The sequence below is a fragment of the Tamandua tetradactyla genome, chromosome 7 (genome assembly GCF_023851605.1).
Source record: "Tamandua tetradactyla isolate mTamTet1 chromosome 7, mTamTet1.pri, whole genome shotgun sequence".
NCBI classification, from domain to species: Eukaryota; Metazoa; Chordata; class Mammalia; order Pilosa; family Myrmecophagidae; genus Tamandua; species Tamandua tetradactyla.
In genome coordinates, this window is record NC_135333.1 from 170,466,071 (window position 1) to 170,481,166 (window position 15,096).

Genomic DNA, 15,096 nt, shown 5'->3' on the forward strand with positions numbered 1-15,096 from the left:
GCAGATGCCCTAACTGTCACTGACTGGTTTCGTGGGGAAATGCGGCTCATTCTGCAGATTGATTAGAGACTCATGAGTCGGCCAAATAGCACTTTAAATTTCTGGATGCGCTTCCAGAACTTCCTGGCTTGTGGATTATGCAGAGGTGACCCTGTCACACACCAGGTGTGGCCTTAAACACCCCCTTTGTCCAACTTGTTCAAAAAATCCTCCTCCATGAAGATGAAAGTCTACTTGTATTTGGGGAGCACAGTTGATACTTGCTGACTTGGTTTGACTGCCCAATTTTGAAACAATTAAAAATAACTTTATGAAGATGTTTTATCAGTGGGGATAATGGTGATGATTACATGTTGTTATATATTGTTCACAGTTCCTCGATACTGACTTAAGAACATGAATAATTTGATTATTGTCTTTATCCAGGATTTCAGACTTTGGATCATGAAGATCAGATTGCTTTGCTGAAAGGGTCTGCAGTTGAAGCTATGTTCCTGCGTTCAGCTGAGATTTTCAATAAGAAACTTCCAGCTGGACATGCTGTCCTACTGGAAGAAAGAATTCGGAAGAGTGGTAAGTAATTTGGCTAATGGTAAAAGAGCTTTTTTTCTGTTAAAAAATAAGTATTTTTTCACCGCCTGAAAGAAAGCAGGGCCCATGTATATTTTATGCAAATGTTTCGTGTTGGTTGAGCTTTGCGCAGTGACTGGCTCTCAAAAAATATGTGTTAAATAGAAAGGACTTTTAAAAGGTTGGTTCAGAAAGACCTGTTGTAATAGCAAAATACCAAAGATTTTTCTTTTCACTGTGCTGAAATGAAGGATCAAAGAAGGATCGTTTTAAAACTTGGAAAATTAGACTGATTTTTAAAAGCATAAAATAACTGGTATTAGTTTGCCCAGAAGATTCATTTATTCAAAGTCTTCAGGTGTGAAAGATTAGGTATCCAACTATTATCCATCTCTATTCAAAGTAAACTAAGAAAAAAACACTGTAGCAGTATTTACATGTCCCTAGGTTACAGACACTGCTCTAAATATGCTACATATATTATTTCATTAAATACTTGCAAAATCCTATGAAATTAGTACTATTATTGTTCCTATTTTATAGATGAGGAATCCAAGGCAGAGAAGTTAACTTGCCCAGAGAGTCAGCCTGAAATGCTGCTTCTCAAGAGACAAAAAGAAATAATAGCACAAGTAACTCTTTCTAATTAATTTTGTGACATGGAAGGTCAAGAGTTATTGGAATTACCAAGAACTCTGTGTAATTTACTTTAGGAAATCTTTAAAAAAGCATTTGTTTTAATTCCTGAGAGAGTTTATTTATGAAGGTAGGGTAGAGTTGAATGAGATGATATGACATCTTAAGGTCTTCACTTTTTCGTAATGTAAAAAAACTGATTGTAACAAGCTTAAAAACTTTTAAAGCCAGTGGTTGAGAATAAAGATTGGAAGGAAAGTTTTTAGGTAGTCTTCCCATAGTCATTGTTTTCTCTCGTAATTAACAGCTGAAAGTATAATTAACATCATTGGTAGATATTTAAAACATATACTTTTTTTACCATTTTTTTTTATTGTGAGATGTAAAATATATACAAAAAAGCAATAGATTTTAAAGTACAATTTAGCAAATAGTTATGGAACAGATTTCAGAGTTTGTTATGGGTTACAGTTCCACAATTTCAGAATGCATCTTTTTTTTAATTGTGAAAAATAACACATATACAAAAAAAGCAATAAATTCCAAAGACACTACAATAATTAGTTGTAGAACAGATTTCAGAGTTTAGTATGGTTTACAATTCCACAATCTGAGGTTTTTACTTCTGTCTGTACCAAGACACTGGGGATTAAAAGAAATAACAGTATAATGATTTAGCAGTCATATTCATTTGTTAAATCCTATCTTCTCTCTTATAACTCCAATTTCTCCTTCAATCTTTCTCCCAATCTTTAGGAGTATTTCTAACTTTTTCATGTTGGAAAGGGCTGTCAACAATATGGGGTAGGGAGATGGAACCAGCTGATGTTCTGGAGAGGCTGGACCCTCTGGGTTTCAGGACTCATCTGGTCCAGGGACCCAAATAGAGGTTGTGGGTTTCTGGAAAGTAATCATAGTGCATGGAGTAGTTGTAAAATCTCAGATAAAGCCATAGCTGTTCTTTAGGGTTGGCGGGAAGGGTTTTGGTTGAGGTTTGGCAGAACATGGTAAATAGCAATATTTAGCTGAAACTCTCATAAGAATAGCCTCTCGGCTCTATTGGAACTCTTTCTGCTACTGATGCCTTATTTTTAAAGTTCTTTTCCACCTTTTGGTCAGGAAGGCATTGTCAATCCCATGGTGCTAGGGCGAGGCTCATCCCTGGCAGTCATCTCCCATGCTGCCAGGGAGACTTTCATCCCTGGGTGTCATGTCCCTTGTAGGGGAGAGGGTAAAGATTCCACCTGCAGAGTTTGGCATAGAAAGAGAAAGGCCACATCTGAACAACAAAAGAGGTCCTCCAGAAGTGAGTCTTAGGAATACTTATAGGTAGGCTAAGCTTCTCTGCTATATACATAAGCTTCACAAGAGCAAGCCTCAAGATCAAGGGCTTGGCCTATTGATTTGGATGACCCTAACGTTTGACACAGTATCACGGGTTTCCCCAGTGGTAAAGTTTAGTAGTCCCATATATTTTTTCTCCCATCCCTCAAGGAACTTTTCCAGTGCTTTTTATTATCTGCTTAATATACTCTGTAATATATCCAGGCATTACATTAAACTATACAGGATTAAAGGCCTTCATTCTTGTTCTGGGCTCCCTGTGTTTGGATTGTTTAAATGATCTGTCCAGACAGATTCAGTTGGATCATGTGCTACAAAAAGTTTAGGTTCTAGACAAAATAATCCTTTCTTCCTTTGGTCTCAAAGAGTAGATGAGGTTCTAAAATAAAGATAATGTCTTCCTTGTCCCTGCATTCTGAAGTTACCTTAATCCTGACCTGATCAGCTTCATTCTTATCTCTAAAGACCAGGTTATACATATATAAAACAGCCTCTCAAAATCCAGAAATAACAATTACTGCTCCAGACTAAATGTGACTACTATAAAAGCTTACCATCTAGGCCCCTGTTTTCTTTTAAGTATTTTCTAAATGAGACCATACATAATTGTTCTTTTGTTTCTGGCTTATTTTGCCTCACCATATGTCCCACAGGTTCATTCACAATGTTATATGCCTCCCAACTTTGTTTCTTTTTGTAGCAGCACAATATTTGATCATATGTATACACCATTGTTTGCCAATCTACTTCTCAGTCAGTGCATCCTTCAGCCACCTCCATTCATGGAGCATCATGTCTAATGTCCAAAGTCAACAGTCCATCAACACTCAGTTTTAGACAATTTCATTGTTTCCAAGAGAAAGATAACCTATAAACACACCCTCACCAAGTAGAAAATACAAACCTCCCCTTAACTCTTTTCCCTTCCTCCATTATTAAATCTTCTTGCATGCATTATTCATATATACCCCCAAACTATTTATTAGCAAGTCACTGTGAAGAGATAAATCAGGCATGTTACCTGCCCTTAAGAAACATACAGACTAGTAGGAAGATAAGAACTGTGCATGGATTATTATAATAAGCTGTGGAAGAAAAGAACTAAGCAAGAGAGGACTTCTAGTTGGGAAGGCTCTGGACAGCTTTCACTGGTCTTCAAGCTGGGCCTTGACTGATGTTTGATTTGGATGCCCTGAGTGGAAGTCCAGGAGAGAGGGACCCGCAGAAGCAAAGGGATGGAAGCAAAAAGACTGGGCCGTGGGCACAAAAAGTGAGTCATTGAGTTTGATCAGATTAAGGGTTTTAACATTAAAGGAGAAGAAAAAGAAGTCAGAATCAGATGGTTGAGGGTCTCGAATGTTAGCTTGACTTTGTTCTTTTTTCGTGAGCAATGGGAAGGCATTAAGGATTTTTGAGCAGGAAGGTGTTTCGTTTCAAGCGGAAACAAACACCATACAAAGGACTGGCATAAACAATGGGTTTATTGGCTCACAGGTTTGAGGCTAGGAGAAGTCCAAAAGAAGCCCTCAGCAGGCAATGCTCTCTCCCTGAAGGCTGTGGCATTCCAGGGCTGGTTGCCAGGGACCCTTGCTCCTTGGCTTTTCTGTCACATGGCAGTGGCAGTGCACATGCCAATGTCCTCTCCTTTCTCCTTGGCGCTCCATGGGCTTCCAGGCCTGGCTGCTCCCGGTGGCATCTCTCTGTCTGTCTGCCCTTCAGTGTGCTAATAGAGGGTTCCAGGAATCAGAATGAAAGCCATCCTGATCTAGTTGGGCCATACCTTAATTGATGTAACATCTTTTATTTACAGTGGGTCACACCACCAGAACACTGACCAAGAACATGTCCAAACTGGGATGCACAATTTGATCCATTATCAGGAGGTAAAGCATCAAAATCATGCTTTAAAAGGACAAATTTCCCAGCAGTGTTAGGATGAGTCAGGGCTGGAGAGACCTGTTGGGAGGCAAGAGGTTCCCTGGTGCCAGGAGAAATGGAGAGATTGGGAAGAATATGGATGAGATATCACTGCAGCTTTTGTACCCCTTGAAAGATATATGTGGTCAAAAATATGGATTCTTATCCTGGATAGAAGGAGATAAACAGAGTTTATCACTTACCTGTTCTGGGCCTTAATTTTATGTAGTGTGTATGTGTGTATGTCCAGGCTAGGGGTAAGGGAAAAGAGTTGAATCAGGTAGTCTACAGGCACCATTCAGTTCTATAGGTCTTTTCCTTTTAACTAATTCAGTTTTTCTGATACATTGTTTAGCCAGTCAACTTCTTAAGGTATTTTGATTTTAAATCTAATTAAATTAGTAATTGAAAGTTGAGCTTAAGAAAGAGGTAAAGGAGGTTTATTGGTGAGGATTCTCTAGAGAAACAGAATCAGCAGGAGATATCTGTAGATACAACATTTATAAATGTGTCTCACATAACCATGAGAATGCAGAGTCCAGCTGGTAACTCCGATGAAGTCTGCAACGAACTCTCAGGAGAGGCTGGCTGGACAACCACAGGAATGGAAGAGTCCAAAATTCACAGGGCAAGCTGTGAAGTCAGCGACTCTGATGGAGGGTCTGGATGAACTCCCCAGGGGAGGCTCGCCAGCTGAAGCAGGAAGAGTGACTATCTCTTCTGAATCCTCCTTAAAAGCCTTCCAGTGATCAGATTAAGCATCACTCATTGCAGAAGACACTCCCCTTAGCTAATTACAAACACAATCAGCTGTGGATACAGCCAACATAATCATGATTTAAGTCCATGAAATGTCCTCATAACAACAGACAGGCCAGTGCTTGCCCAACCAGACAAACAGGTATCACCACCTGGCCAAGTTGACACATGAACCTGATCATGACATGAAGCAAGGTGCTGAATTTTCGTGTGCATGATTTTAATGGTTAGCTTAGGCTATTGAATGTGGATTAGTGCATCTCTTTCTACGCAGAAAATTGTTGTGCTTGAGCTTGCAATGTGTGAAGCCTCCCCAGCTTAAGCTGCCTGGTTATTTCATCCTGACTCCTGTGGACTGTGAAGATGCTTTCTTAAAGAAAGTGCACACATCAAACTCTGATTTTTAAGGAACTAATAAAATCAAAAGGGGTGATGACTCATGTGACCAAACATGTTTCACTTTAAGGCTGGGTCTCTTTACCTACTGAAGGCTCTGCCTCTGGTTTGTGTGTGCTTTCATTACCAGTTACGAGGCGGTGGTGGTGAGGGCATGGTGTCTGCAGCGTCTTTGGGGTCTAGGCACCACCATTTACTAGCTAGCTGCATGTCCCACATTTTCTCAAAAAAAGCTACTGATGTATACCCTCACAGCTCGTTTAATCTCTTCAAAATTATGTCTAACTTTAGTGTTTGTTCTGCAGTTTTGCCTGTATTTTAATATTAGAAACTCCTTAAGGCAGGGATTGCCTCTTTGAGACTCACAGTTTAATCCCAGGCATTTAGCACATGCCTGGTTTTGAGTGGTGCTCAATGAAAATCTGCGAAATGAATGAATGAATGAATGAATGGGGAGTTGCAGCTATGAGTCTTGCCTCTTTATTTACTTTTCAGATGGTTCTTGTCCTGAAAATCAGAGTGATGGCAACTCTGCCTGACAGCTCAGCAAGGAGAAGCCCTTTCTCCAGACCTTGTCTGTCACCGTTAATTTGGGGGGAAAGCACCCTCTTCTGCATTTACATTCAAGAAAAGGAAAAGACTGTTTGGGTGGGGGAGCGCTTCTGTGTTCCTTCTCCTCCTCCTCAAAGATGAGTCATTTAGAATGGATTCAGTTGCCAGACAGGGATGGAATGCATTTTCTCTCATATGAACTGAAATGTCTTGACAAGGGGACATCTGAAGGGGAGCTATCCAGGAACTGTCCTCTCTCTCTCTGCCTCTTTCTCTCTCCCTCTCTCTTCTGGTTGCTCACCATCTGTTTTCCCTGCCTGGCTCCATCGGATCTCCTGAGTCCCGAGACAAGTTGGGTGTGGTCCTTCTGTGATGCCCATTGGGATAGTACTGGGTCCCTTCCCCAATCTGGCTGAGGTGGTGTGGTAGATTCAGTTGTCAGTTTGGCCCGGTGAAGGCCTAGTTCTGTTGCTGTGGACATGAGCCAATGGTACGTGAACCTCATCTGTTGCTGATTACATCTGCAGTCGGCTAGGAGGCGTGCCTGCTGCAATGAATGATGTTTGACTTAATTGGCTGGTGCTTAAATGAGAGAGCTCATCAGAATGATGTTTGACTTAATTGGCTGGTGCTTAAATGAGAGAGCTCATCATAGCACAGCCCAAGCAGCTCTACATACCTCATCTCAGCACTCACAGCTCAGCCCAGGCCTTTGGAGATGCAGGAAGAAATCACCCCAGGGAAAGTTGTTGGAACCCAGAGGCCTGGAGAGAAGGCCAGCAGAGACCATCCTGTGCCTTCCCATGTAAGAAAGAACCTCAGTTGAAAGTTAGATGCCTTTCCTCTGACGAACTAATGAAATAAATCCCCTTTTATCAAAAGCCAATCCGTCTCTGGTGTGTTGCATTCCGGCAGCTAGCAAACTAGAACAGGTGGGAAAATCTTTTTTCACTCTGATTCAGTTGAGAGAAAAACAGAATTTTCCAAAAACATTTACTGGGAAGCTAAGAGGGAATTTTTGGCATGTTTAGAAAAGGCTTATATGCATAATGTAAGAATCTGTGAGTACAGTACTACAGGCCAGCAAGTACTCAGCAGGTACTACATGCTGGGCTCTATTCTAAGGGTTTGTGTGAGTTTGGGTCCTGAAGGAAGCAGTGCCAAAATAGGATTAGACGTGCGAGAGATTAAATTAGGGAAATGCCTCTGAGGAACAAAGCGGGAGGAGGCAGGTGTGGGCAAGGAGAGGCTTTACACTGCCAAGCTGATGCGACAACTGTGAGGGGAGAGAGGGAAGGCAGGATCGAGTGGGAAGAGCCGCAGACCAGAGCACAGCTCTGAGAAAGTCCCTGCTAGGCCAGTGAGCGTGGCCAAGCCAAAGCAGCCCCAAGGTTGCCTCACCAGGCAGGAGTGGGCCAGCACTCGGGCCCCTCCATGCTCAGTCCCTGGCTGCAGAAGGCTGGGGTGAGTGTCCAGCACCCATGGGCGGCAGCTGGAGGTTATTAGTCAACCACACTTCCTACCGCAGCTCTCCTGGAGGCACGTCCGGATGGGCAATGGCCATGGCTACCACAGTGCTGCCCCCAAATGACCCATTTGTTCTTCGTAACACATTGCAGTAGCTATTATAATCCCACACCAGGCCGGGTCCCTAGTAACATTAATAACTGCCAACCTACAAAATCTTGTTCCCAAGCATCCCTTCCCTCTGCCGTCACTCATGGACTTTCCAGTCACCTCCTCTAGCACTCTGGCTCCAGTGATTTCTTGTTCCAGTACACCCTCCATTCATTGGCCGTCCATCCGTTAATCCTCCATCCATTGACTCTACTGCCCAGGGGCCTTTGGCAACGTCTGAAGACATATCTGAGAGGCATGACTGGGGGAGAGGTAACTATTGGCATCTAGTGGGTAGAGCCTAGGAATGGTGATAAACAGCCTGCAATGCACAGGCCAGTAACCCTCCCTCCCCCCAATGAATTATCTGATCCAAAAGGTCAATAATACTGATATTAAGAAACCTTGCTCTAGCAGGAGAGAATAGATGATAAGGGGCAATTAGCAGTATCTTTTACATGAGATAAATTTATCATAAATCTTACCGTAAATATTTGTGAAATGTATAGCAATACGGCACTTCACCAGAGCTCTTTATACTCAGTTATTGAGTCACTCATTCAGCACATAACACTGAATAGTTCCTTTGTACCGGGCTCTGTAGATCTGCTGAGAGTAAGGAGATGAGAATATATGGTCTTTGTACTCCAGGAATTCACAGGCTAATGGGAAAGAGGACAAGCATTCCAAATCAACGTGCAATGTAACAGGTACCATAAGGAAGGTGTATTCAAGCAACATCCTTGGTGAGCCAAGAAAGGCTCACCAAGTGAAAGTTAGATCAAGGAGAATGGTTATGAGCTTGTCAAACCACAAGTCTGAGAAAGACCTTCCTTGGGAAGAAATAGCAAATGCAGAGAGGTGGAGGAAAGAGCAAGCACCCCATGCAGGACCCACAGGTGGCTTGATGCTGTGGGGAAATGATATTTATGAAGCCGAGAGTGTAGGAAGTGCTAGATTATGAGCGACATTAAATACCGCAAAAGTAGTTCAATCTGCAGAGCATTTGTAATATCCTGAGCAGGATGTGGCATGGCCATATTTTAAAAAGTTCTTTCTAGCAGTAATGTGAAGGATAGTTTGAGAGATTGAGACAAGCAGCAGGGAGCTCTATAAAGAGACCAGTGCAATAAAGATGAGAAGCTTTGTGAGTTTTACAGGTTAAAATATATAATAAGAAAGAAAAGCCTTGTTTGTAATTTCACAAGTTTCAGAACTTCTTATTTTGCAAATTTCAGGAAAGTATAAAGATGAGGTTTTTCAGGATATGATCTGTATAATAAGCATGCCTCTGGTTCGTAATCAGATACTTTCCCCAAACATCAACCGCATATTGTGACAATAAAACCACTCACACTCACGTGCTGCTTTGTATTTTATCAATAATGATGCTTCTAATTATTAATATTCATGAATTTTCTTCTCTCAGTGGATTTTCAGAACATTGCCTCTCCCACACACCACATAAAATCCTGATCCTGTAAGGTGACCTTTCTGAATAACGTTTTATTCTTATGCTAATATAACACATTTCTAGTTTTATTGTGCCTATGACTCCAGAGTAAAATATGCCTACATAACTCTTTACATAGCGTCTGTGAAATTTATTTTCTTATTCTTCAAATTCTTACTCTTTTTGTTTACTATTATTAAATCTCACTTACATACACAAAGATACTGTCTCCTGGGCTGCATTTACTTAATGAGGATTACAGTGTATATGTTAATTGAGGCTTCAGAACTTGTATCTGGGCCAGTTTGTGGATGATGAGTTGTTTCTACACAATCCTAAGGCATCAGTGATTTTATTCCTAATGTGTATTGTAATGCAAAGTATGTTTTTAAGCAGGAATTTTTAATAAAAATAGTAATAATTGCATGTTATAATAAAACATGGTAAGTATGCAATAGGCTTGCTAACACAGAGTGAGTTTATCATTTAACATTAAGGAAACAAGCAAGTCTCTCAGACTGAAGCAACTTGTTCTGTTAACTCTTTTTTTTTTTTTTTTTTAATTTTTTTATTAATCAAAAAAAAGAAAAGAAATTAACACAACATTTAGAAATCATTCCATTCTACACATGCACTCAGTAATTCTTAGTATCATCACATAGATGTATGATCATCATTTCTTAGTACATTTGCATCGATTTAGGAAAAGAACTAGCAAAACAGCAGAAAAAGATATAGAATGTTAATATAGAGAAGAGAATTAAAATAATAATACTAATAATATATATATATAAAAAGGAAAAAGAAAAAAACAAAAACAAAAGATACAAACACACAAACAAACAAACAAAAAACCATATTTCAGGTGCAGCTTCATTCAGTGTTCCAACATAGTTACATTACACTTAGGTATTATTGTGCTGTCCATTTTTGAGTTTTTGTATCTAGTCCTGTTGCACAGTCTGTATCCCTTCAGCTCCAATTACCCATTATCTTACCCTGTTTCTAACTCCTGCTGGTCTCTGTTACCAATGATATAGTCCAAGCTGATTCTCGAATGTCGGTTCACTTCAGTGGGACCATACAGTATTTGTCCTTTAGTTTTTGGCTAGACTCACTCAGCATAATGTTCTCTAGGTCCATCTATGTTATTACATGCTTCATAAGTTTAGTCTGTCTTAAAGCTGCATAATATTCCATCATAGGTATACGCCACAGTTTGTTTAGCCACTCGTCTGTTGATGGGCATTTTGGCTGTTTCCATCTCTTTGAAGTTGTAGATAATGCTGCTATAAACACTGGTGTGCAAATGTCCGTCTGTGTCTTTGCCCTTAAGTCCTTTGAGTAGATACCTAGCAGTGGTATTGCTGGGTCGTAATCCATTCTGCCATTCTATGTCTTTTGATTGGGAAATTCAGTCCATTAACTTTTAGTGTTATTACTGTTTGGATAATATTTTCCTCTACCATTTTGGCTTTTGTATTATATATATCATATCTGATTTTCCTTCTTTCTACACTTTACTCCATACCTCTCTCTTCTGTCCTTTCGTATCTGACTCTAGTGCTCCCTTTAGTATTCCTTGCAGAGCTGGTCTCTTGGTCACAAATTCTCTCAGTGACTTTTTGTCTATAAATGTTTTAATTTCTCCTTCATTTTTGAAGGACAATTTTGCTGGATATAGGAGTCTTGGTTGGCAGTTTTTCTCTTTTAGTGATTTAAATATATCATCCCACTGTCTTCTAGCTTCCATGGTTTCTGCTGAGAAATCTACACATAGTCTTATTGGGTTTCCCTTGTATGTGACAGATTGTTTTTCTCTCGCTGCTTTCAAGATCCTCTCTTTCTCTTTGACCTCTGACATTCTAACTAGTAAATGTCTTGGAGAATGCCTATTTGGGTCTATTCTCTTTGGGGTGCGCTGCACTTCTTGGATCTGTATATTTAGGTCTTTCATAAGAGTTGGGAAATTTTCAGTGATAATTTCTTCCATTAGTTTTTCTCCTCCTTTTCCCTTCTCTTCTCCTTCTGGGACACCCACAACACGTATATTTGTGCGCTTCATATTGTCATTCAGTTCCCTGATTCCCTGCTCAAGTTTTTCCATTCTTTTCCCTATAGTTTCTGTTTCTTTTTGGAATTCAGTTGTTCCATCCTCCAGTTCACTAATTGTAGCTTCTGTCTCTTTAGATCTACCATTGTAGGTATCCATTGTTTTTTCCATTTTTTCTTCTTTGTCCTTCACTCCCACAAGTTCTGTGATTTGTTTTTTCAGATTTTCTATTTCTTCTTTTTGTTCAGCCCATATCTTCTTCATGTCCTCCCTCAATTTATTGATTTGGTTTTTGAAGAGTTTTTCCATTTCTGTTCGTATATTCAGCATTAGTTGTCTCAGCTCCTGTATCTCATTTGAACTATTGGTTTGTTCCTTTGATTGGGCCATATCTTCAATTTTCCGAGCGTCATCCATTATTTTCTGCTGGTGTCTGGGCATTTGATCAGATCTCCCTGGGTGTGGGACCCAGCTGGTTGAAAGGTTTTTCTGTGGAATCTCTGGGCTCTGTTTTTCTTTTCCTGCCCAGTAGGTGGCGCTCGTGGCGGTCGTTTGTCTGCGGGGCAGTCGGCCCGGGAAACCGCGCGTGGAGGCGGGGGTCGCTGGCCGTGGCTTGGGGGAGTGCCGGTCCAAATTGCCCAGCTGGCCCGAGACGCCAAGCGTGACGGGAGGGCCCCGCTATCCAATGTTCCCAGTCAGACCGGGGAGCCACGTGCGTGGAGGGGACCCCAGACGCCAGCCACCCCAGCCGGGAAAACGTGCACCCCTCGGGTATCTCACAGCAGTGGATTCTCCCTACCCGTTCAGCCGTTCCAGAATGGGGTACGCTGTCTTTTTTGGTCTCTGTCGTGACTCCGGGAGCTGTTTTGTATTGTTTCTGTTTCTTTAGTTGCTTTTCTGGAGGAGGAACTAAGACCCGCGCGTCTTACTAAGCCGCCATCTTCTCCGGAAGTGTTCTGTTAACTCTTAATCAGAGGGCATACTGCTAATTTCAAATATAAATAATCCCTGAAATAGTATAGTATTTTTTTGAACTTTTCTTATTCCCATGATAGAAATAAATAGAATATTCAATTCATAAAGTATTTATTAGGATGACAATGTATCTCACAATTTTGCAACTTTTTGCTTTTACATGCATCATGTTGTTAGTACTGCCAGCAACCCCTAAAAGTGGGTGCCACACTCCGATTTTATAGATGGGGAGTTGTGTTTGGAGTCAGCAGTGCGCCAGGACGCGGGGTGCTCTGACTCAGAACCCAGGCTCTTTCTGTATATTGCACCTGTCATTCACCAATATCTAACATTTCTCAATAGTCAACTGGTAGGGAATATAAAGACCCATTAAGATGCAGTTTCTGCCCTTTGGATTAGAGCTCAAGTATAAGCAGTAGTTAATTTGGTAAAATTAATAGAAACAATGAAGTCAGAGAAAGGAGAAATTCCTACAAGAGTACTGAAGGTGTAGATGCTTTATAGTAGCATGGAAGTGTATTGTATGTGGTAAAGTATACAGTGCTTATTTTTCTTCTAAATATATAATACATATAATTTTGCTATATACATATAACTGCTATAGTCTTTGTGACTTGCAAAAAAAATGAAACAATTATAAGAACTAAATTTTCCAAAGGGGCAGGAGTAAGCCATTGATGAATTCAGATACTGTCTTTGAAAGAAAGCCTGGAAATCTAAAGAAAGAAAGGACAGAATATTTATGAGAAAGACAAATGCTTAACACCTGAGGCTTATCTCTTCTTTTCCATTTCAAAGTGGTCACATTATAACTTTGGCATGGACAAATAAGGAGTTCAAATGATAGGAAGAAAGCTTCTTCAGAATAAGGGAAGGTATTAAAATAATGCACGGTCAATTTTCCATTGCTGCTGGGCAGTACCCATTGCCCCTCAGCTATATCCCCCAAACCTTTGAAATCATCCAGTTTTGGATATTATTTATTTATTTATTTATTTATGCGTCTGCCTCTTCCACTAATCTGTGAACTCTTTGGGCACTGTGTATTCCCATCACTAGCACAGCACCTAACACATACTAGGTCTACAAATATTGGTGAATTTCATTGAGATGACGCTAAAATTTGACAATCCAAATCCTGCAACTCATGAGCAACAAGACATAATTTGGCCAGATATTTTTTTTTTGAGTCGCTAGAGCTAAGGGAAAATTTATCCCATTTTGATTTGCTAACCTGATGGCAGCTTTCTTGTTAGGGCCAATAGTATGGCACGAATGACTCACTGGGGAATAGCTGAGGGAGTAGAGGACTGCCTCTTAGCACCAGTGTTACCCCTTGCTCCTACACATGCATTTCAAGCGATGTCACCTTGCTCACAAGAAACTATCAAAGCACAATACTGCCTAATGTAACAAATACTTATTGATCCCCTTTCATATCTTAGCAAGATGCTAGTCATTAGGGATATAAAGATGAATGAGAAACACCTGTGGAGCACCTTGTGCGGCCAGGCAACATACCAGATAATGGGGACACAGCAGTGAACAGAACAAGCTTGTTTCTGCTCTCATAAAGTTTATGGAGAATTTCATACTCTATTGGGGAGGATAAAAAGGAATTCTGGTAGATGTAATAGAATTGAACTTAGAGGAGTGAGCAACCAGTTCCGCTTCAATGTGACGGAAAGCAATCTAAAGAGAAAGTAGAATTTAAAGCTGGTCTTGAAACGTGAGTGGGGGACCCTAGGTAGACAAGGACCCCACCTTCTATTTCAGGTAAAAAAAAAAAAAAAAAAAAGCATGAAAACGTACATGTGTATCTCCGTAGGGGGGAAGCTGCCAGTTAGAATGCTTTTGGCTGCAGTAACAGAAAATCCAATTCAACATGGCTTTAAAAGGCAAGCAAATGTATTAGCTCAAACAAGAAACCCGAGGAAGGTTGGCTCCAGAGTTGTTAATTCATGGGCTCAGCATGCCTTCAGCTGCACAGATTCTTTTTGTCTTTCTGCTCTCCCTGGGGTAGTGGCTTTTTCCCAGGCTGGTTCTCCTCCTGGTCACCTCTTGGCTGAGCAGTTCCAGGAATCCCATCCAGGCCTCACAATGACCAAAGGCAAAAAGAGACAGTAGTCTCTTCCAGGTTTTGGGTGTCTCTTTCAGGTGCTTCCAGTAGACCCAGAATTGCACCACCGTCCCTGCCTACCACCCTCTGACCCAGGAAATGGGACAACCGGCGGCCGTGCCTTGGGCTGGAGCTGGGATCTGCCTCTCCCATAGCACAGGACCTGAAGGAGGGTGGATATGTGGTTTAAGCTACAAACAGAATCAAGTTTAGGAACCTAGAAGAATTGGTGTCAGATCCTAGGATTCCATTGGGGTGGAGAGAGCTTAGGTTGAAAGGAAAGCAGAAGACAGACAGGGCCTTGTGTGCCAAGTAAGGGGTTTAACTTCTATGCTATGGACATTTCTAGAAAATTTTCAAATTTCATATTTTTGAAGAAAAAATAGCATCATTTTAAGCAAGATTCTTTGTCTATCTTGAAACTGTCAGTTATAATTAATTATATATAGGTATTTAAAATACCAAGAAATATCAGGATATGTGTCTTGTATCATATGCATACTGAGACTCTGCTTTATCTTTGCTCTCAGTTAAAACCAGAAAATCAATCGGAAAGCAAAAGACATTTACATTTAGAATAACAACAAAGTAGCATACTGTAAAATCTATCAAGTGGTTGTTACCCAAGGATATGTCTTCTTATTGAACAATTAATTTATCAGTCACAGATCACTTTTTTAAAAAGGGAAAACAAACAAACAAGAA

The 15,096-nt window shown here is 40.6% G+C and overlaps 1 protein-coding gene across 7 annotated transcripts in view; it reads left to right on the top strand.

The window, feature by feature from the left end:
* The window catches only part of NR1H4 (nuclear receptor subfamily 1 group H member 4), a 93,328-nt gene that overhangs the window by 72,373 nt on the left and 5,859 nt on the right, over nucleotides 1-15,096 (top strand). For all 7 annotated transcript variants that reach the window (XM_077111759.1, XM_077111760.1, XM_077111763.1 and 4 more), the window contains one exon: nucleotides 427-573. In XM_077111759.1, the coding sequence (XP_076967874.1) occupies nucleotides 427-573 (147 nt within the window). The remainder of the gene's footprint in view (nucleotides 1-426; nucleotides 574-15,096) is intronic.